General features: G+C 46.5%; 1 protein-coding gene across 4 annotated transcripts; it reads left to right on the top strand.

The window, feature by feature from the left end:
- The first annotated feature begins 4,081 nt into the window (after positions 1 to 4,081).
- On the top strand, positions 4,082 to 21,084 carry UPK1B (uroplakin 1B). 4 transcript variants are annotated; one of them, XM_024112581.3, is made up of 8 exons: positions 4,082 to 4,209; positions 11,278 to 11,365; positions 12,033 to 12,233; positions 13,814 to 13,888; positions 15,304 to 15,426; positions 15,823 to 16,002; positions 17,938 to 18,021; positions 19,727 to 21,084. In XM_024112581.3, the coding sequence occupies exons 2-8, from the start codon at positions 11,297 to 11,299 to the stop codon at positions 19,775 to 19,777; spliced, it is 783 nt and encodes a 260-aa protein (XP_023968349.1). In that variant the 5' UTR covers positions 4,082 to 4,209; positions 11,278 to 11,296; the 3' UTR covers positions 19,778 to 21,084. The 4 variants fall into 4 exon arrangements, with proteins under 4 accessions (XP_023968349.1, XP_065429157.1, XP_023968375.1 ...); XM_065573085.1 differs by lacking the exon at positions 4,082 to 4,209 and adding an exon at positions 8,590 to 8,748; XM_024112607.3 differs by lacking the exon at positions 4,082 to 4,209 and adding an exon at positions 10,240 to 10,598.
- Positions 21,085 to 22,461: the final 1,377 nt, after the last annotated feature.

Raw genomic sequence — 22,461 nt, 5'->3', positions numbered from 1 at the left:
GGGATCTTCCTCCAGCAGCGCTCCCAAGGTGGTGGGCTGGCATGCCTGCAAAGGGAGGTACGCTGCAGCCGGCATTTCTTGCCCCATTTTTCCCCAAGCTTCTTATACCCACTGCCCATGCTTGTAAGCAAAAAATTACTCTTGCTGTTAATTTCTCGTAATATCATCCATTGGTAGATCTTTTCCCGTAATCTTGTGGCATGGGGTCATTCTTTGGTCCTTACTTATGTCAAGCATTTCTTAAGCCTATGGCCTAGTATGGCTAAGCCGGGGTGAAAGTAATAATAAATTCTTACCGGTCCAGAGGCAGCTCTGGCCCCTGGAAAGGGCAGGCCCTCGGGCGGGGCTGCCAGGTCAACTTCCCCCAGCCAGCCCATCCACACCGCCTGGCCCCCACCACCCGGGGTTGTGGTAGCGATTTAAAAGGGCCCAGGGCTCTTTAAATCGCAAGTCCCGCGACAGCTGCCCTTTTGCCCCGTCCTGTCAATGGCCCGGGAGAGGCAAAAGGGGCAATGACATTAAAGTGCTGCGGCAGCACTTTAACGTTGTTGCCCCTTTTGCCTCCCCCATTGGCGGCCCTGCCAGTAGGGTCCCTTCTGGCAGGGCCGCCGACGGGGGGGCGGAGGGGGAAGGGGCAGCACACTTTAAGCAGGGACCTTTGCTGTAGCAGCGCTTTAACGTGGGCTGCGTACGGGCCAGTACTGGCTTCTTACTGGTACGCCGTACCGGCCCACTTTCACCCCTGCGCTAAGCTAAAATCTTAGAGGCCTCAGCCTGTAGGCCTTGCATTTCAGCCCAGCTTATCGACATACCTAATACAACTTAGAGAATTTTTCACTTGACCACAGCTCCCTTCTAATTACTCATCAATCTTATACTTCTATAATCCTATAATTTAAATCTAGTTCGCATACAATGATTATATATGACATAACACATTAGTTAACCATCACATCACACAATAAATGAACAATAAACTAAAATCATTGGCTACGAGATGGTTAAAGTGGCCCCAAGGGACTGAGCTGGGACATTGAGCAATCTTGGGCTCAGTCAATTGCAGATTTCCCAGTTTGAAGGTCAATATGTTACGTGCCTATGAATACAGCAGTGTGTGCGTCGCACGTGTGAGGGCTGTCTTTTTGGCCAGCACACCAGGGATTGAATTAGGGACCTCCCACGCGAAAGAACACAAGCAGCTGCAGCTTGAGCTAAAGAGCCATCGCTACCCAGCTGGCACTGTAACAGACTCATATCCTCTGTGCACCAGGCACTGCAGGGAACCTACAACCCACTTTCACCCCGTGGGTTGCACATGTATTAGTCCATGCAGAGGTGCATGCCTGTGTGTGCACCTACCTATGTGTGTGTACATATGGTATGGATCTGTGTGTGTGTGCATATGCATGTGTGTGGATCGCTGGATCTGAGCAAGTATGTGCATGTGGGGGGCTGCGTGTGTGCATGCACACGCATGTATTTCTATGTGCACTCACCTGTGTATATGTGTTTGTATGCACTGTGTCTGTGCATGCTCAAACTGAGCTTCGCTTTTAAAAAAAGGATTCTGCTGCTCCTCCTTCGGACACCAAAATTCTTTCCTGATCTGCCCCAACCATCTCCCTATCAGCCTGCTAAGCCAGTTTGACAGAAAGCTGTCACTAGACAAACAACAGTGACAGCAAAGGACTGAATTCCATCTCTCCCCTCATTTCCAACTCAAGATAGGATTAAGATTACAACCAGTCTGCAAACCCTTGACTGGGGATTATGTCAAGCAACAAACACTCACCAGCACTTTCTTGAAAGCTTCTCTTCATGCTGGTGGCTGGCTGGCCCCAGCTCTCCACAATGCTGACCTCTCCTCCTTTTTTCCTAGGCGAGCGCTTTCCTCACCTGCTCTCCCAGCCAGACTTTCTGCCTCATTCTGGCAAGAGATGGGGCTTCCATTTCCCTTCTATCCTCACTATTGTCCCTCCTGTATTCCCCCCGTTATATCCTTGGGGGCAACAGTTTTAGGAAGAAATCACTGGAGACACAGAGAGCTGTAACCTTGTAGCAGCCATTTATTTCCACACTCAGGACTAACCAACAGCCAGCCAAAGCTGCTGGGGTATCTATTACCACGACAACCAAATACACAACACACACACACACACACACTCACGGTCTGTAGCAAACTATCACCACTGCAGCCAAAAGATGGACCCCTGCATTTAGCTGCTGCTGTGGCACATATAGCCTGGCAGGTCTGTGAAGCCAAGACGCATGCCTGTAACCCAGGGATCTTTCATGTCCAGTAGAGTAGAGCAGAGCAGACCAATAAACTGCATGCCACTCATTTTCTCTCCAGTACTACAAAAGAACCAGGGGGATGAATCAACTCAGCTGGGCTTAGAATCTGTGCTTCTAGGGAGCGTAAATATTTTAAATCTTGCCATGAATTCTTTAGTAACAGCATAAACCCCAATGCCACTTAAAGTGTCCTCTAACCAGGGAAACTTTCTCTGATGAAGTGCAGACTTTGCCTCATACCTCTAGGGGACTGTTATCTCAACCAAACACTCCCATGTCCTCACACATTCATCACCCCAACAAGACAAGTGACAGACACTTCTCCTTAATGCTTTCTTTTCCCCAGTTCCCCCTTGTCCAATCTACCCCAGGTGTCACAAGAACAGTGGTTGTATGGAACAGCTGGTTACTTCTTCACTTGGCCTTGCGACAATCTAATGTGGTTCTCCTGACAGCAATAGGTGGGTATCCACAGAGCCCAGGTTAAACTACCAAAGTCCTGTCCAGCAGGCGCAGGACTCTGTGAAAAACCTGGCCTACATTCTCTAGGAGCTGGGCTTTTCTTTGGTTGTTTAGAGACCCTGGTTAGATATCTGGAGGGGAGGCCCCCAGAATGTTAAGACCTTTCACAATTCTCATTCCTTAAGGCACTTTAAAAGTTACTTACTGAGGATTTATTCAAAAATTTAGTTTGTGCCCATTTATGCACTTTTTGATGCATAAAGAGGTCCTGAAAGATTAGGACCCCATGCACCCCCATCCTTAAGGTCTCCCGCCCCCCCGTTTGTTTTTTAACATAAAAATATGAAGAAGGTCAAGTATAGTCATCCCAGTAGCTGGCGATCTCAGAAATGTAGACTGTGAGTTTTCACAGACCCTAACTGAGTGGAATGGAAGGGGCTTTTGAATCTTAAACAAAGACATCCTTTGTCTCAAATGCTCCTCAGCCCTCTCCCCTCCCAGTGAACCAGCTTTCGCCCCCTCAGTGATCCTACAAAGACTTCCACACATATTTAACTTTATGCACTTTACGTACTACTCATAGTGTGCAATGTTAAGCATGTGCAGGATCAATGCCCAAGTGTGATATCATAATCCTACTAGTTCTCTAGTCATCCATAGAGTCATAAGAACGTCCATTACTGGGTCAGACCAAAGGTCCATCTAGCCCAGTATCCTGTCTTCCGACAGTGGCCAACGCCAGGTGCCCCAGAGGGAATGAACAGAACAGGTAATCATCCAGTGATCCATCCCCTATTGCCCATTCCCAGCTTCTGGCATCTAGAGTCTTCTAGGGTAGGTAAAACCTGAATTTCTAATGTAAAAAAAAGATCAAACCAACACACCTATCTTTCATGCCTTCTTTATGGACCATAAAGAAACAGAGCCAGGTGCAAGCCCAATTTGGTGGGGTTTTTCTTTCTTCCCCCACCCCTCTTTTTTCAGGACAGGATTACGTGAAGACATTTGTTAAAAAACCCTTCTGTCCTTTTTAGTCAGAGCATTTACTTTGGAGACACCGAATAGTCATTAAAACAACAGTTCATCAGTCAGTAATATTCACATTTATGTACTTATTCACCCATCCTTTCTAAAGTTCAGAGATCTCATAGGAGTGAGTCACCTGTCCACCCCAATAGACAATAATAATGGAAACACTTTAGTGTGTGTATTTTCAGTACAACTACATTCCAGTACAATCACAGAATCAAAGAGACACCTTCTGCTTCCATCCAAACCCAGGAACAGGTTTGGCTAGAAACAGGTTCCTCTCATGTGTTGCACACCCCACCAATCAAAACCACTTTCCCCAAGCACTCAGGGCTCTTTAAAGACAGGCTGGGCTACAGGGGGGGCTTGCTTAGCTTTACAGGTGTGGTTGAGTTTCTGTGGGATAGCAGCACAGTAAAGAAGGTGAGTAAATTGCTGTATTCCTTTTAATGAGATATTCAAGCTACTGCTGTGTGACACAATAAATAAGGAGGCTTTCATAGTTAATGGTTTATTTTAGTTCTCTAGCACTAGAAGTGAGTGGGTGTTTAGTAATTGGGTAGAATTAACTGCAAGAGCTTATTAAGTATCTTTTCTTTTCTACCTGCAGGCTGCCTACTCTGTATTATCCCTTTAATTTGCTTCTTGAAGGGATATTAAAAAAGGAGCATTATGTGTTGCCAACATATCTGGGGGGCAGGAAGTAAGGGTCACAGCTAAAGTGTGAGCACTACACTTACTCCTCTTTCTTCTGAAAGAAGAGAAAGGGGGGAAAAACCTCTTCTGGTTTGGCTCCATAAAGCTAATGAGGGAGGGAAGAAAACAATTGTTCATCCCAACTTTATTTCCTAGGTGATTACTCTGGATAATTGAACAGGCACTCCAGTGTTCTGACAAGCATGCTTTCATAGCAAACAATTTCTCTCTAAAGGAGACTTAAGCCTCAACCAAACTTACTAATTGTTTGGTGAGGCTGTTTCATTATTGTGGTCTGAATTAACTGGCTGGCTACTCTTCCTTTTCTAAACCTCTAATGTTTGAGTGCTGTTAAACAAGCTGCTGTTTCATTTCAGTGGTGGGTGAAATTATTAGAGGAGCTTGTTGTATGTACAGTCGTTCAAAGACAACAAAGTTACTAAGGGCAAACCAACACTTGTAAAATGCTCAGCTCCTATAGAGTTGTTTTTAATCAGGGGTAGCTGTGTTAGTCTGTATCCACAAAAACAACAAGGAGTCCGTCCGGTGGCACCTTAAAAACTAACAGATTTATTTGGGCATAAGCCTTTGTGAGTAAAAATCCCACTTCATCCACAATGTTTAAAGTATTCTATATGGTGGCTAAATTTATCCATAAGATTATATCTCTCTCCCCTCATCTTTAGTTAGTATCTTAAATTTTGGAGACTAACTGTCAAAGTCCTTGAGGCTTTTTCCACTAAATGTCATTTTGTCTAATGAAAACCTGTCTCCCCTACTGTCAGCCTTTAGCAGCTGTTCAGAATGGGACTTTAGAGAGATTGGGGGGTGAGGGTCTAATAAAAATATTACAGCTTCTGTTGGTGACAAGGACAAGCTTTGAGCTTACACAGAGTTCTTCTTGACCTGAAGAAGAGCTCTGTGTAAACTCATCTCTCACCAACAAAAGTTGGTCCAATGAAAGATATTATCTCACCTACCTTGTCTCTCTAATATCCTGGGACCCACACAGCTATACCCCCGCATACAAGAGTGGAACTCTTATTTTGAATGCATGAAGAAGGCAGAATGCAGTAATCCTCCATGGTTAGGCTGAGAAATGGCTTTAAGAGACACACCTTGGTATTTGGCTGAAGTCTCTCATTCTCCTCACATGAGTGAAAACATTTTTCTAAAGCTGGAAGGGAAATGTTCTGTAATCTGGGCTTTGTTAATTAGAGAAATGGAAGGTGTGGTCCTTGCACCTCTCAGATGAATCAGGTTAAAGGCAGGTTAGTGCTGGGTGGGTGAACCAAATCTTTCTGCCGCTGTAAGGCTTGGTTGGTTTGTTGTGCATGAATGACTCTGAATGTCATTCAAATGAATGTCACTGCTGACGCATTTGGAATGGGCACCTTGGATTGAATGATGGGTAAATCCTACATGAGATTGCTCAGTAAAACGACTGGGTCCCTTGTCTCTAGCCTCTTACCGCACTCATTAAGAATGTGATGCAGAAACAGCTCCATGAAAGTGAGAGGGAGGGGGTGTGAGGAGAGAACTGGTAGTGCATTAGCGTAGTTGCTATTCTGAGGGGAACACTAATGTGATGGGCAAGTTGGAGATGTTGCATCTTTTCTTTTTGCCCCCGCCGCCCCCCCCTCACACACACACACACACACACACACACACACATGCTTAAGTGGCGGTGCCTGCAGAATGCAAGGCTATATGCCCAGTTTCTTCTGTAGTAGTCAGTATTGGTGTTCAGCTAGAGTTACCTGGAGTGCTGAGTGCACATGCCCTTATCCATTTCACTGTCAAGTTTATGGGGAATAGATCAGGTTGTCAACTCCTGTGTTGGAAGTGAAGTATAATGAAGGCCTAAAAACTGTCTCGAGCTGGACTTGCTGGAGCCGCTGCTGGATGAGAGATGTGGCTGCTTGGTTCCTCTGAAAATCTGGCTTGGTTTGGGCACCCAAAACACTAATGGATTTAGTTCTCAGTGCATCCTTTCCACTTCCCCCACTGGCCTTATGGGTCTATCACAGCCTGTTGTTGTGTGTAGGGGGAGGGAGTATAGGCCAAGCCCATTCCTAGTGCAGCTTATGGGGCACAGAAAGCACAGACGTGCCCATAGTTTGCTGAAGATCAGTGATGCTGCAACTCTTGAAGTCTGACTAACTTACCAAGTCCCACATGCTCTAGGGAGAGAGGAACTGGGTCATGGCCAGATTTTGGGAGTGGCTGGTGGGACAGCTGAGGGAAAACATAGGGTGCAATGGGTGGGTGGGGGTGGAACAGCAAAGGGGTTTCAAGTGATATCTACTGAACAGTTATACCTAGAACTGCAATACCCTCGATGTGGTTACTCTGAAATCTAGCAAGAGTTTATCATTTGACTTAACTGACAACAATGATTCCATTCAAGCTGGGGGTCTAGATTTCCCCTGAGAGGGAGGAAACCCAACCCCTGGCTTTCCTTCTGTTTCATATAGATCTAATATATGAAGCACTTGGGGTCCTATGTGAAGCCCCATCTTTCCCCTGCCTTCAATTGGACTGGAGGCAACTTGCGTTGGGTTGGAAACCAATACAAAAACTAGCTTTATATGAAAGACTTAATCCCTCCTCTGGACACCCTCGACTAAAGACAACACAGGAGTTGCTGGCCTCCATCTCTTTGTCAGGTATGGGAGGAGAAGGCCCTCCTACTATTCCAGATCAATGTAGATTTGAGGTCTTCCCTACACTTACACGTGTGCAATTCAACCAAGGCTAACGTGCAGAGTTTCTTCTCTTGCCTCTGCAGGTGCATTAACGTAGCAAGTGCTGTGCTAGTTGCTCTTACTTGTAATTTATCCCGGCTCTGAGGTGTTTAGAATGGGCTGATTTGGGATGTGTGAAGTCCCAGGGCATTCATAGCTCATCTGTTTCGGAGGAGAGTTTCTCTGGTTGCCCAGTAGGTCCAGACATTGTCATGACACCTGGCATGGTTTTCAGTCTCAACTAAGCATTCTTCAAAGGTAGGGAAGTACTATTTCCCATCTGTAACATGGAGAATCTGAGGAAGTAAGTTTCTTGGTGTCACACCAGGAGATGGTGGTAGAGTTGGGCATAGAACTCAGGGCTTTCTGACTCCTACTGGTGCGCTATGCTCTGCATAATGCTGCCCCATGTTACTGTTCTCATAAGGCCTTCTAGTAAAGGTTCTCTCCCTTCTTTGTCTCTGCATTTATTTCATTCTATTCAGCCTTTACTCTCCTTGTAATTTCATGTTCCCTAGTAAAGGGCTGGTGCCTCCACCATGTTACTAGGAATCTGTAACTAGGCAACTGGCACACAGATGGTGAGGACTATATACCTGCCCCATTCCTCCTCCCAAAAGCAGGTATTTTTGAAAGCTGACCCTTCCTTTCTGTGGAAGTCCTGGAGCTTCTCTCTTGGGCATGGGTGCACACAGTAGTAGCAGGCTTGGGGCAGGCAGGATCTGGCCAATAGAGGAGGCTCTGAGAACATGCAGCATATCCAAAGTTTGCAGAAGGCATTTAGCTCATAGGGGGTGAGGGTGTGGCTGGGAGGACACATCCTAAGCAAGATTCCTCAAATAACTGGCTGGTCTGCAATAACCTGGGGCTAGTTCCACATGAGGACTTAAGCACTTTACACCCACATTTAGACACCACTGAAATCTTCAACCCCCTTGCTCAGCTGCTGCCTAATTCTATTGGGCCTTTAGGACCCCAAGAGCCTGAATTTTCACCATTAAAGTCTCCAAGTTGCCTATGTTTCTGCTAGAGGGTGCATCCAGCCACCTCAGTCTAGGTGCCAATCTCCGACCTTGGACACAGCAGGATCCTCAAACTAGGCATTCCCCTGCAGACCTGACCCAGTGGCTGTGCTCAAAGCACCCTAAAACTCACCATGGCTGGTGGAAAGGAGGTGGTTTCTCTTATAACCATTAGCCCAGTGGTTAGAGCACTCACCGGCAATATGGGAGACCCATGTTTAATTCCCTCCTCTGCCTAATGTAGAGCAGGGAATTGGACAAGCATTTCAAGTGGTTAGGGCACTCCCTATAGAGTTATTCGCACTCCCACTCCGGTCCAATATTTATTTCACACCCAGTGAAACCGCTTCAACAGGAGACACTGAGGGAGCCCAGACATCAGAATATCCCAGAGCTTAGTGGTTAGAGCACTGACCTGAGACGTGGGAGACTCCAATTTGAACATCTTCTCTTCAGGCAGAGAGGGGACTTGAACCTGTGTCTCCCCCACATCCTAGGTGAGTGCTCTAACCATTGAGCTAAAGCTTATAAGGGGGAGCTGCCACAAACTTCCCCTCTTCCCCTGCCCTGTTTATTCCAAAAAGCAGCTTTGGCACCTGACTCCACACCTGAGAATCCCTAGCGGAGAGAGGTGCTTCCTCCCAGCCCTAGCTCCTCGGCATGTTCCCATTGGCTAGCTTTGGTGGTTCCCTGCTGCTTTTGTGGATCCTTTCCTTAGGAGCCTCTCTCCATGGTATCCCTATTCATTGTACAGGGAGCCTGGGTACCTGCTCCAGGGCTTGTGGATTCCACTTGGTGGCAGGAGACCTAAATTTTGAGTGCTGCGACACTGAGAATTGCAACACTTAAACCCCTATCTGGATCTAGCTCCTAGTTTCCAACCTGTGCCCCAGAGCAGCCTTGACCCACAACAATCTGGTCCAGAAAAAGCCTCCTTTTGAGCTTAGAACCATCTCTTTCCCATGAAGTGTGCAGAGCACTGTTCAGGTTCTAGTAGGGATGATTTCCTTCCCTTCCACGCCGTCTCCTGTGTGAGGCTCTTCTAAAACTACACTGTCCTCAGAGCTTGAGGCTCCCTAAAGAACTCCTCTTCTTTCTTATGTACAAGTGCATACACCAGACAGTGGCTAAACCAAACTGTAGGAACGGTGTCCAATTTGAGGTTGGCAGGTCTGCAGCACTGTGCTTGGGTGTCTACATGAACCAACTACATTATGGTAGGACTACAAGTGGCGCATCCCCAGAGAAGTGGTAAAAATGCCTGAGGTCTCTCTCTGTTAGCAACTCCACCACTGCTGCAGTTGCATGGAATTCTGGTTGTCTTTTGCCATTCGTGTAAGAATAGCCTTAGAAAAGCTGTTGTAGAGGGAGGTCATGGAAGCTTAGGTAACTCTTCTTTCTATTGGTGTCTACATGCTTGGTGGTCCACCAGAGAACTTCCTGTGGCTTGTTGGTTGCCCCACTGCAGTTCAGAGGACCTAAGGAAGTCTGTGGGAAGGGAGACCAGGGCTTAGTAAAGAGGAAGAGGTCATCAGGTGTGCATTTCTTCTCAGCCCACCTTTTCCTATGCAGGGTAACGTTGCATCCCTCTAATATTTGACTGTATGGCTTTATCTATACTAACATTACTAAGATTTCTCTCTGGGGTTAGCAACAGTATGGAAATTCGAATAAGAAATTGCTAGTGTAGACATTCCAGGAGTGGACTTGTTACCTTATCTGCTCGTAAACTTTACCTGTCCCATTGGTATAGAAGCTGGTATGGATGAGGCCTAATTTAAGCTTCTGTTGACAGCTCGGGTTTTGTGCAGCTCCCCACAATCACAGTTGTTGTGGGGGTTTTTGTTTCTTTTGTTTGTTTTCCCCACCACACACACACACACACACACACACACACACACACACACACACACACTCTCAGTCCCCCTTGGAGGAGGGCTTTTATCACCTTCCCATCAGATACAGAATCTGAACTTGTCTTTTTCCAGGGTTCTTGACCCTGTGGAGGATGCCGTGCAGCTCACTGGAGAAGAGTGAATTCCATGTGGAGTGCTTGGGACTAGAATGCAGGGTAGAGAGTTTGAGAATGTAGCTGGAATGCTACTAAGCTAGTATTCCATGTTCCCGCTGCTAGTGGTTCAACTTCCTCCCTCACGCCCTCTCTGTAAGGAATGCTTTAGGGTAGCTTCAGTTCCCAACCTGGGAGTGTCTCTCACTAGAAAGACACTGGGTCAGATTTGCTGCAGGTTATCTGCTGTGGAAACCAAAGGAAGTAGCACTGCTTCAGAGACAGAAGCCATAGCCTGAAGTACGCAGTTGGAGAAGGAGCCGATGATCTCGCCAGTAGGTATGAGTCGGGAAGAAAGAAGTCACCGGAAAGTGTATATACTAGCTATAAACCAAAGCCCTAGACTAGACTGCTGTGATTTGCTGGCATGCAAATAGACCAGATATCTCTGACCTGGACCCGAAGCTCTATAGGAAAATGAGCATGTTTGGTGTTTATGACAAAGCAGAAGTGGCCATCACAAAACTGGCTCATAGTTCAATTGTGGTGGAGTTGGGGGAGAGGTTACAGGGTGAATAGCTGTCTGGGATGGAGCAGATGTCTTCAGTGAAGACATGTGTAGGGTCCATCCAACTCTTTAACTCCTATGCCTTGTCTTTATGGTATACACAGGGACTGTAGCTGTGATGTAGCTGCATTAGTGCTTATGCTACAGGTTTGCACTATGATGCTGCCAGCTGGTGGGTAAAAATCCTAGTGTAGGCAAGGCCCAAACCATCTCCAGCAGCCCACACAAATATTGCTGATCTCCCTGCCACTTGGATTACTGCGGGAGCTCAGACTACTAACAGGATAACTTTCCCCAGCACTGACACTTCCCTTCTGAAACTGGAAGCTGAGGAGAAGAGTGTATGTGGGGGCTTGTGGGGTTCTGTTTGGACATTATCCCTGAGAAAAGCCATTTCTAGAATAAACCTGTGAGACTTGTGTGTCCTGAACACTTTTCTCCCCCCTCTAGGTTGCATGAGGAGCTGAAGATGGCGAAAGGCGATAATGGAGTGCGCTTTTTCCAAGCCCTACTAATTCTTGGCAATGTGATTATTGGGGTAAGTGATCTGAGGCTGTGAGGGGTGGGGGTGGAGAGATGGTTTCTTTAGGGGCTCTTCACTCCTCATCAGATGCACTGTAATAAAAGGCACAGTCCAGCAATGGGGTCATTCTTCATGTTACCACTTCAGTCTAAATAAAATAAGTGCAAGGCTAGGTGAGAGGTCAAGGTCCAGGCTGAGTCGTGCAAGCAAACGAATTCTGTAAGGGATGGATGGGTGAGGGTACCTGGCCTGGTAGGAAGTAGGGGCAGCAACAGCACATCTAGAAGAACAAGTTTTTGTGCCATGGGTTCTGGAGGGAAGAGCCCTGGTTCCTGAACTCCTCTTTCCAGCCCAGCTCCTTCCCACAGTGACAGGAAGGGTTATGTTCATGCCGTTCTTAAAGGAATGCTCCAAATCTAGTTTTAAGACAAGCCCAGCAGGTATGATCTGTGCTGGCCTGGGGAAGAGAGGGCCCATGCTCAGTGGGTTTTATGTTTCCAATACCCATGGGAGGACAGAACACAATGGATTGTGGGCCTGTGGGGAGGGAGTGGTCTCGCTGGGAAGTTTGTGCCTTGTGTGTGGGGCAGGAGGAGGAATGTGATTAATAGAAGCTCTCCTTGGACATAGCTGTGGTACTGCTTTGGGCTGACCTGATGGGAGTCTGACTTCTGGTTCTCAGATGTGCGGCATTGCGCTGACGGCAGAGTGCATCTTCTTCGTGTCGGATCAGCAGACTCTGTACCCTCTGCTTGAAGCCACTAATAACGATGACATCTACGGTGCGGCCTGGATTGGCATCTTTGTTGGCTTTGCTCTCTTTAATCTGTCTGTCCTGGGCATCATTGGAGTCATTAAGTCAAACCGGACGATGCTGCTGGTGGTAAGTGGAGTGATATTAGTCCACAGGTCGTTAACAGACTGAGATCATGTTATTCCAGTCTTCTGCCCCCTGTGCTCACAAGCTGTTGAACACAGTTAACTTCAAGATTTGGGTTGTAACTGTCCAGGCCTTAAATGGCATTAGGGCCCAATGTGCCTAAAGGGCCACCCCCTTCCTCTTTGACACCTAGGACAGCCACATTGTCCACAAACAAAAGGAATCTGTACCAGGAAGAGGGACATGAGTGTGGGAGACTATTTCCATGGTAATTAAGCCACAACTCAAACCCGTGACCAGGAGGACTGAACCTTGTTCCCTTCAAAATAAGTTTGCCCTTGCTACCTCAGTTTTGTTCTATCGTGGGGAAAAGTTAACTTGGAAAACCAATAGGGAAAAGGAGGGAAATGGTTTCTTATTAACTGAACTGAGTCCAGTAGGGGGTTCATATCATAACAGGCTTCCCTTCCGCCATTATCTGGGTTGGTTTGAGAGAGATTCTGAGGGAATAGGAATCAAAATGGTGGTCTTGTGGTGGGTTCTGATGCCTGTCACCAGGTCTAGAGGAGGCAAACACTGCAATGGAAGGACTGTAGCTGTATTAAAGTTGTCTGGGTTTTTAGAAAATATAGTCACACCATTCCTTGGGATACCTTAATATGACAGCATGTGGCTACAGGTGTGGTACAAATGCCTTGATTGGTCTTTGAGTCTCCAGCAGAATCCTGAACAACATAATTGACATGGTCATACAGTGTAAATCCCTATTGACCACTCAAACTTGTGTCCTCATTATTTGCTGCTGGGTGGCATCAAATACTGATACCTCTACCTAAACTTCTGAACATCAAAGTAAGATTAAATCACTGCTGTGAGGAAACTTTGCCTTCCATAACATCTATATGGTTGGGACGTGTTTTGGAGTTGCTGGACAAGTCGTGGACAATGCTAAAATGGTGTTTGGATGCTTAGTCAACCGATCATTATGCAGCTTCTTATCTACTTCTTCAGAAGCTCTATTAAAGAGGCAGAGTGGAGAAGTCTGATCTGTGCCTACAGCATAAAGAGCAGTCTAGAAATTCTGTGAAACAAATTTTAAGACTAACTAATTTTCTACACCCTGTAATAAACCTCAAACTTGCACCCTCAAGATATCAGTGGGGCAAAGAATGTAGCTGCTTCCTAAGAAGGATAAGACATCACTATTGATAATCAGAGCAGTCGGAGTGCCATTAGGCAGAATACAAATAAAATGAGCATATGAACCCTTATGCTCCAGGGAATAAGACAATCACTAATGACAGGGCTTCCCTTAAATCCAGATTATCTGGAATGTATCTGTTAACAGGGTAGAACTTGGATGAATGGGACTCTCATGGTGGTGGAACTTAATTCTGAGTCTCAGGGTTGTTCAGGTATGGTACGGGTGGAGGTTAGTGCTCATAGGATGGAATGGGGAAGGAACCCTGCTCCAAAATACCTTGACTCTGATGTTGTAACACCACACTTTGAAATGCATTGTGTTGTGAGAATAGACCCAGGTTGGAGAGCTAACTGTACTTTCTGCTTTGCTTCTTTCCCAGTATATCATTCTGATGTTGGTCACCTATGGATTTGAAGTGGCTTCTTGCATCACAGCAGCAACTCATCGAGATTTTGTGAGTGGTGGTTTTCCATGCATATTCTCTCAAGAGTAGGATGGAGGTGGGGTGTTGGAACATGTCCACAAAATGCTAAAGCACTAAGCATACAATGCAGCTATGGCAGAGTGGAAATCTGGAGAGGGCTGGCTAGAGACTGGACAGTAATGGATACTGCTGAACCATTGAAGAGACGGCCTAGTCTCCTAGGGGCATGTGTAATTCCATAACTTGGGGTCAAGGAAAGAAGACTTTCTTTATGCAAGCTAAGTCTGTCTATTAACTGAGGTTACTGGACCATGACCTGTTTTTCAGATGCAGATTGACAATGCTATTGTAAGTGTTAATGATGGAAGACCTCTGGTCCTACCATTTGAGCATTACTAGTGTAGGGGAGAGACCCATGTAGGTTCTTCCAGCTGTTGGAAAAAGTTGTAAGTGTAGTACTTGGGTCCAAACAAACCTCCAGACACTAACAAACAGCTTCTTCCCTTGCCACATCCCCGGCAAACCCTTCTGAGGACATGTTCAGCTGTCTGACTCTGGAAGCATCAGAAAACCCATAGATACCAGAGTCCTTCGTCTCGAACTCCTAGCATCTCCGGTTGGAGGAGGACTTCCAAACGAACCTAGTTGTCCAAAACTGTTTGCTGGTTCTCTACTCCTAATGAAGCAGAAAACCTACTCAATTCAAAAAGGCATCTAATAACCTGGGCACAAGCAAACAATATGTGTTTTTAATATGGCTAAATGTATCTATCTAGGAACAAAGAATATAGGCCGGCCATACATACAGGATGGAGGACTCTAATCTGGGAAGCAGGGGCTCTGAGAAAGATTTGTCAGTAATGGTGGATAATCAGCTGGACATGAACGCCAAGTGTGACTCTCTGGCTAAAAGAGCTAATGTGATCCTGGGGTGCATAAACAGGGGAATGGCAAGTAGGGGAGAGAGGTTATTTTACCTCTGTGTTTGGCATAAGTGTGACCACTGGAACTGTGCACAGTTCTGGTGCTCACAATTCAGGAAGGATGTTGATAAATTGGAGAGGACTCTGAGAAGAACCAAGAGAATGATTTAAGGATTAGAAAACATGCTTTATAGTGATAGTTTCCAGGAGCTCAGTCTATTTAGCTTAACAAAGAAAAGGTTAAAGGATGACTTGATTACATTCTATAAGTATCTATATGGAGAACAAATATTTAATGGGCTCTTCAGTCTAGCAGAGAAAGGTATAACACGATCCAATGGTGGGAAGTTTGAAGCTAGACAATGTTTTTCTAAAAGATCAGCTCTGGGAATAATGTTTTGGAAGTTCTCTGGACTGTGTTATACAGGAGGTCAGACTAGATGATGACAGTGGTCCCTTCTGGCCTTGGACTCTATGAATCTAATAACACCGTGTGTGCTCTCTATCTCATTTGCCCTGTAGTTCACACCCAATCTCTTCCTGAAGCAAATGTTGGAAAAGTATCAGAACCCAGAGCCAGCCAGCAATGATGATAAGTGGATGAGTGAAGGTGTCACCAGGACGTGGGACCGCCTCATGCTACAGGTGACCATGCTCCTATAACTGAAGATGGCCTCTAAACATTACACAGCTCTGGAATTTCTCATTCTCGCCCTAGAATCTGTCACTAATAAAAAAGGCTAGAATCTGGCTTGGAATCTTCAGATGTGGCCCTGCCTAACCTCCAGCATCCCAGTGGTGCTGGTGCATCAAACGATACTTCAGGCCCCTGAAATATCTGTCCACATGTTACTTTTCCTATAAATCTGTTTATGCCTGGTGTGATGAAAGCTAGTCACTGTTCTGGGAGTGGGGGTGTGGGGGAAGGAGAGAGAAAGGGGGGGAACCACTGAGGACTGGATAATGCTTGTAGCCCTGTGTTGCAGGGGGAATATAAATTTTCTGTCTTTTTTTTTTTTTTTTAACTTCTCCCAAATCCAGAATCAGTGCTGTGGGGTGAATGGCCCCTCTGACTGGCAGAACTACATGTCTGTGTTCAGAAGCAAGAACAGTGACTCCGAGTTCCCTTGGCCACGCCAGTGCTGTGTCATGGATGTCCAAGGAATTCCAATCAACTTGGATGGCTGCAAACTGGGAGTCTCCGGCTACTATAATAATAAGGCAAGAATCTCTCTCCACTTTTACTGTAATTCTCATTGATTAGTGGGATTATCTCCGTGCTTCATTTGTAATGAAAAGAGGTGCCAGGGCTAAAGCAATTATTTTACATTTATGACTGATGCAGCAAGCCCAGAGGTGCTGGGGCTATGAACTACCAAGCCTAGAGGTACCAGGGCTCAGCTCTAGCACAAATTAAGCACTGGATTACCCCATGGGGATGGGGGCAGCATGCCACTTGAAGAACAATGGGGATTGGAAGCCTATGACCTACTAGGGGGACAGGACAGGATAGATCTGCTAGTTTCCAAAGCCTTTCTGAGGAGGAGACGCTTCTGTAGTTTCCTGTCCATATCACTGGCCCAGGACAGAGTAGTACAGGAGCATTTCTGATATTTAGGACATAGGTAGGGCCTTACCAAATTCACACCCATGAAAGATGTGTCACGGACCATGAAATCTGGTCTCCCCACATGAAATCTGGTCTTTTGTGTGCTTTTACCCTATACTATACAGATTTCATGGGGGAGACCAGAGTATCTCAAATTGCAGGTCCTGACCCAAAAGACGTGCAGGGAGGTCACAAGGTTATTTTAGGGGGTCATGGTATTGCCAACCTTACTTCTGCACTAACTTCAGAGCTGGGTAGCTGGAGAGTGGCAGTGCAGAAGTAAGGGTGACAATACCATACCATGCTTTCTTCTATGCTGCTGCTGGTGGTGGCGCCACCTTCAGAGCTGGGATCACAGCCAGCAGCTGCCACTCTCCAGCTTCCCAGCTCTGAAGGTAGCACTGCCACCAGTAGCAGTGCAGAAGTAAGGATAGCAGTACCGCAACCCCCCCTACAACTTTTTGGGTCAGGACCCCTACAATTACAACACTGTGAAATTTCAGATTTAAATGGCTGAAATCATGTAATTTGCAATTTTTAAGATATTTGACCGTGAAATTGACCAAAATGGATCATGAATTTGGTAGGGCCCTAAATGCAGGAGACAATAGAGGGGTGCTGTCCCAGTGGAACTGGTACAAGATGCCAGCCAAGGACAATAGTACCCAAAGGAATTGCATTCTGAGGGTGTCTGGCTTCATGACCAAGAGGGTTGGTATAGTAGCCAGTGTTGAATGGTGACTGATATCCCATACATAGTGACTAAATTCTTTTAACCTACCCAAAGACCCCCATTCTAGAGGCGGGAAGGGACAAAGCCATGTTGATAGGGCACTATGTGAGAAGCTTTTGCCAACATCTATGGCTTAAAAGGAACTGTTGGTTCTTTGATGCCTTTCCCAAATGCTAGCAACCTGCCGTGGGGCAGTGCATGGTAAACTGTACCGTGCTCAGTTTTTTGGGAGCATGGTGGGCAGCTGGAATGGCAGTATCCAGTCAGTGGAGCAGCCTGTTCCCAGGGAGACACTGCTGACTGCATGTAAGATGCATGTTTGGAGGTGGGGGTTATGGGGAAATTCAGGTGACCTTAGCTTCTAGCAGCTTAGCAGAGGGCTGTCATCCCCAGCTATATTCCCTCTGGCAAAACAGAAATCTCATGTTCTCCTGGTGATTTGGAGTGAAAGGCATAGTTAATACAGTAAGTTGGCCTGAAGTAATTGAGAGTGATCTGTTTCTAGAGGGAATATAAAGCCATAATCTGGATCCATTTCTTCCTCTTGTATCAGGGAGTTGGCAGAGCCCTAGGGTGGGATGCCAACTGTGAACTATCTCCTAAGACCAAGTAGACCATTCTGACCATGGTGGTTGCTTTGCAATCAAAGCATGTTCTAGCTTACTTGTTAATGTCGTGCAAACCAGCTAGTTCAGTGTTCTTCTATTCCTAGAGAATGAGAACCCCACCTCTCTCCAAGAGAGATCTGAGCTTGCAACATAGTTTGTAAAAGCAAACTCTGGTCATGACTTGCTTATTGGCTCTGTTCCCACAGGGTTGCTATGACATTATCTCTGGTCCAATGGACAGACATGCTTGGGGTGTTGCCTGGTTTGGCTTCGCCATTCTCTGCTGGACTGTGAGTACCTAATATCTGCTCTCTTTTCCCCTCTTTCCCTCCCCCCGCCCCCCAACAACATGAGGGGAAATGGGGATTGGCACTGGTGAAAGGACTAATCCCTGGAGAACAAGTAGCTCCACATCCAACCGTAGGGCCGTTCTGAATTGGGAACACGCTTGGGGGGAGGGTAAGGGATGTGGGCTGCCTTGAAGGACAGTCTGCAGATTAAGCTGCTTTAGCTCCGTTCCATTAAGTAAGGCTGTGTTCTGAAGATCACCAGTTCTGATCTGACCTCCACATGCTGAGAAATTAATGGCAACTGTGCCTAATCCCCATAAGTGCACCCTGCTGATGTTCAGAATAAAATCTCTGTACTGTATAGCTAACTCACTTTCTTTTAACTCTACAAATCAAAAGCCTCTGGCAGTGGACTGATCCCATGGCCCACAAAGTGAAAGCACTTAAGTGTGCTAATAAGTATGAACTCCCCCACCTTAGCCTAGGGATAGGTGATGAATGTTGCCAAAAAAGTTTGCTGCTGTTAATGCAAACAGATGTTCAGTTGGGTATTCACCACTCCTCTTATTTGCTCTTTGCCAACATTTGTGCAGCTCTCCAGTCTTGCTCACAGAAAAGTGTCAATTACTCCTGCTGGAAGTGTTCATTTGGCCAAGCTCTTTGGGCTTGTCATGAGAGCAGAAAAATACACAACTTGGAGTATTTGCTATTCATGATGAGAAATAATCACCTAAGAACAGGGCCGGTGCAAGGAAGTTTCATGCCCTAGGCAAAACTTCCACCTTGCATCCCCCCCAAGCCCTGTGGCAGCTCCGCGAACCCCCCCCCCCCCACGGCAGTTCCCTCCCCCTCCCCCTCCGGGGAGTCCCCCCACTCCAGCTCACCTCTGCTCCGCCTCCTCCCCGAGCACGCTGCCCTCGCTCTAATTCTTCTCCCTTCCCAGGCTTGCGGCGCTAAACAGCTGACTGGTGCCGCAAGCCTGGGAGGCAGGAGAAGTGGAGCAGCGATGGCGTGTTCAGGGACGGGGTGTAGCAGAGGTGAGCTGGGGTGGGGAGCCCTGTGGCAGCTCACCCCCCCAGCCCGGGGAGCCATGCAGCAGCTCCCCACCCCAGCTCACCTTTGCTCCGCCTCCTCCCCGAGCATGCCGCCCCCCGCTCTAATTCTCCTCCCCTCCCAGGCTTGTGGCGCCAAACAGCTGATTGGGAGGCGGGAGAAGTGGAGCGGCAACCGTGCGCTCAGGGAGGGGGCATAGGAACGCTGTTTTTAAAAAAAAAAAAAAAATGGGGGCACCACTTTTTGGTGCCCCCAAATCTTGGCACCCTAGGCAGCCACCTAGTTTGCCTTAATGGTAGCACCGGCCCTGCCTAAGAAATAGTCATGGCAAAAAGTTCAAGAGCAACCTCTAGACTGAAATCAATAATACATAAGCTGTGGAACAAAATGCATTAAGTGCTTAACTGCAGAGTTGTGGGCTGCAGATAGCTTGCCCTGCTCCAGCTCAACTGTTGTATTGAAGAGTTGGCTCCTGTGTGAAGACTGCAACCTTCTGTGGCTACCGGGGGTGGATTTGGTGATGGAAATCCCTGACCTGATCCACTGAAAGGCTGAAATGTCATCTGACAATGGGATTGTTGGGGGGGGGGGGGTGTTTGTTTTGTTTTAAATCTGCTTTCTTCATTATCTAACGGCCGTTTTTTCTTTATAGTTCTGGGTTCTTATCTGCACCATGTTCTATTGGAGCAGAATTGAATACTGAGGATCCAGTGGCCTCCCAACAACCCCTCTGAAGTCTTGGTGCATGAAACTGCATTCGTTCATCTGTACTATTCCTCTTGTACTAATGGAGGATTTGAGGCTCTCCCAGTCCCCCCCCCCATTACCATCCCTTCCCCATCTCCCTGAAAACAAGACAGACTGGTACACTGAGCTGATCCTTCCAAGAAAGAACATGCCTTCTCTTTGCCTCGCTGGAGTTCTGTAGCTTTTACGCCTATTCACTGACTTGGGTCACTGTTCTGAAGACTTCTTGAGTCTGAGAGATGCTCTGATCATTCCAGAGATGGCCTTGAAAAGGGAAATGGCCCATAAATGTACTTGCTCCAGAAAACAATTTCTTTAAACTAGGGCTAATGTAAATGATATCAGAACAAATTTGATGCACAAGGCTGTTGGTATACAGTACAAGTGAGAGATGCTGTCACAACACCAGAGAGCCTTCCTCCCTGCAAGGAAGAGGAAACTTAGACCTGTAACTGCAAGAATCGCCAAGTTTATTTAACATTCATATTTAGTTCGGGCCTCTGTTAAAGATCTCCATCTTCTAAGAAGGAGGCAGACTGTTTCTGTTTTCTACCCTCTGCCATACTGAACTTCTCAGTCTTAAAGGATAAAAGCAGGTTACTAGTCAACCCAAATCAAAGGCTAGCTCACTACATCATAATATGCTTCCCATGTTCAAGCCTACCTCTGGTTTTTTATCACTGATAAGCTATAGGACACCCATCTCTCTGAAATGGTGCCAATGCATGCAATGTTTTGCCTCCTTAATATGACTCAACAGTTTTCACAGCTCCTTGGAGATCTTGAAAAAATGCAGTTTTGTACTCAAATGTGTTAACAGGACAAAATATTCCTCCTTTCCCAACTCCACCAGGCTACTCTACTTTCCATCTCCGGCTAACTCAATGCATATAACTGAGCCCCCTTGATCAAGTAGAGTAACTTGCTTTCAAGGACAACCATTAATTCTTACTCATGTTCTTCTACAACCTCACTGAACCCCAGTTCTGTCCTAGCATAAACAGTTAAAACTCCCAGTTAAGCAGACAATTACTATTGACCTAAGTCAGGCTTAAATGGGTCCATTCTGGTCTGGTGTAATTCCTAATGAATGTTTTGTAAGTTACATGCATTGTGTGACACGTGCTCCTTGTACAGAATGTTTTATCTGAAATCTGTTTAAGTGTAGGGGGTCAGCTCCTAAGAACCTACCAGCTGCCCTGATTGTTCCAGTGTTTCTGTATATTCTCCAAATCTTTAATAAAAAAGCTGAGTTTCAAATTCTCACAGTCCAGGATCTTGAGTAAATGGAGGCTACACCAGCTGCCTCCAGTCACCTAAATGTTGGGCAATGCAGATGTAGGTTCAAAAAGTTGGTGGCTCCAAACTTCTCACAGGTATTGAGTTGCCACTGTCTGTGCATCTAGAATGTTGTGCTGTGGGGAAAATCTGGCACTGAACAGACTTGCCAGTCTAATCACAAAGGGCTGTGGGATAGAACTCTTGAATTAGAGGTGGGTCACTGACACAGGGTGGCATTTGGGGGCAGAGGTGGAAAATGGGGGGGGGAGGAGTTTAGGAGGGGGGCGGAGGAGTTTAGGGGGGAACCCAACAAAAGGCAGGCTGCCTTGGTGGTGTGGTGGCTGCCTCCTTCAAGACTATGGACTCTAAAGCACCACTACAAGCAGTGTTTGAGTCCCAAATACTCTCCCAGGGTTGACTTGAGCGGATGGGTTGGTTCTCTTGCTTAGACCTCTCTCTTGAAGCTACAAGTTTAGTTTTAGATATTAGAAGTCACTGGTTCCCATATGTCTTCTAAGTCAGGGTAGCAATAGCAAAGAGTTGGAGCTTTCATGTCAATTTAGAGGCAAAACACCTGGGGGGAGGAGGGAGAGTAGAAATTGGGGTATCATTTTTATGTGAGCATGCACACATACAGCTTCTCCACTCTCTCCAAACACACTTCTGGTGTGACAGCCAGCCCTTCACCCACATGAATTAATACCTGCTTTTGTAACATACCCACTTCAGCATGAGATTGTGCTGTTACTTGGTTTTAGGCTGCCCCCAGGAGCTCTGCAGAACCATAATGCCTGGATGATGGTCCACACAGCCTCCTCTGTACTGATGTCACTGAAGAAGTGGCTTACAAAAATTAAATAATCAAAACCACAGGATTAGATTGCTGAGTTGAGAGAATATCTTCCCCTTGGAAACGTCTGCTTTAATAGCTGTTGGTGAGGTGGGGCTATCTGGAGGGTTGAATAAGATACCCTGAAACTAATCTGACAAGTGGAATGGAGAGCAGATGCCAGATCCACCTCTTTTGTAGGTGAATAAGGAGTGGAAACAGGGCTGCCTAGTACTGTCTCAATACTGCTTCCCCCAAGCACTCCAATCATGACTGGCTTAAAGCATTATTTACAAATCACAGGGTGGGGTTCTTTGTATTTTGCTTTCGGGTTCCTGAGCTTCTGGGTTACTTGCTGGTCGTTTTAAACTTTCTCTACAAGCAGGAGGAGCAGAAACTTCCTTTACTTGACCATCACATTTGAAAATAATTAATCACTCGATGCTGGTGTTATGGAGTTAAGAGAAACGCCAACTATGGTGAGTGGCAGCAGTGCTGTTGTCTGGAACGGCGGTTTCAAGCATCTCTAC

This window comes from Chrysemys picta, chromosome 1, assembly GCF_011386835.1.
Source record: "Chrysemys picta bellii isolate R12L10 chromosome 1, ASM1138683v2, whole genome shotgun sequence".
NCBI lineage: Eukaryota > Metazoa > Chordata > Testudines > Emydidae > Chrysemys > Chrysemys picta.
This window is presented reverse-complemented; position numbering and strand designations above follow the sequence as displayed.

What these genes read in the sequence shown, in the direction of transcription:
- UPK1B (XM_024112581.3), top strand. Translation starts at nt 11,297, where the DNA reads ATGGCGAAAGGCGATAATGGAGTGCGCTTTTTCCAAGCCCTACTAATT. An exon ending in TTGGCAATGTGATTATTGGG is followed by an intron (nt 11,366 to 12,032) that starts GTAAGTGATCTG and finishes TCTGGTTCTCAG; the next exon opens with ATGTGCGGCATTGCGCTGAC. An exon ending in CCGGCTACTATAATAATAAG is followed by an intron (nt 16,003 to 17,937) that starts GCAAGAATCTCT and finishes CTGTTCCCACAG; the next exon opens with GGTTGCTATGACATTATCTC.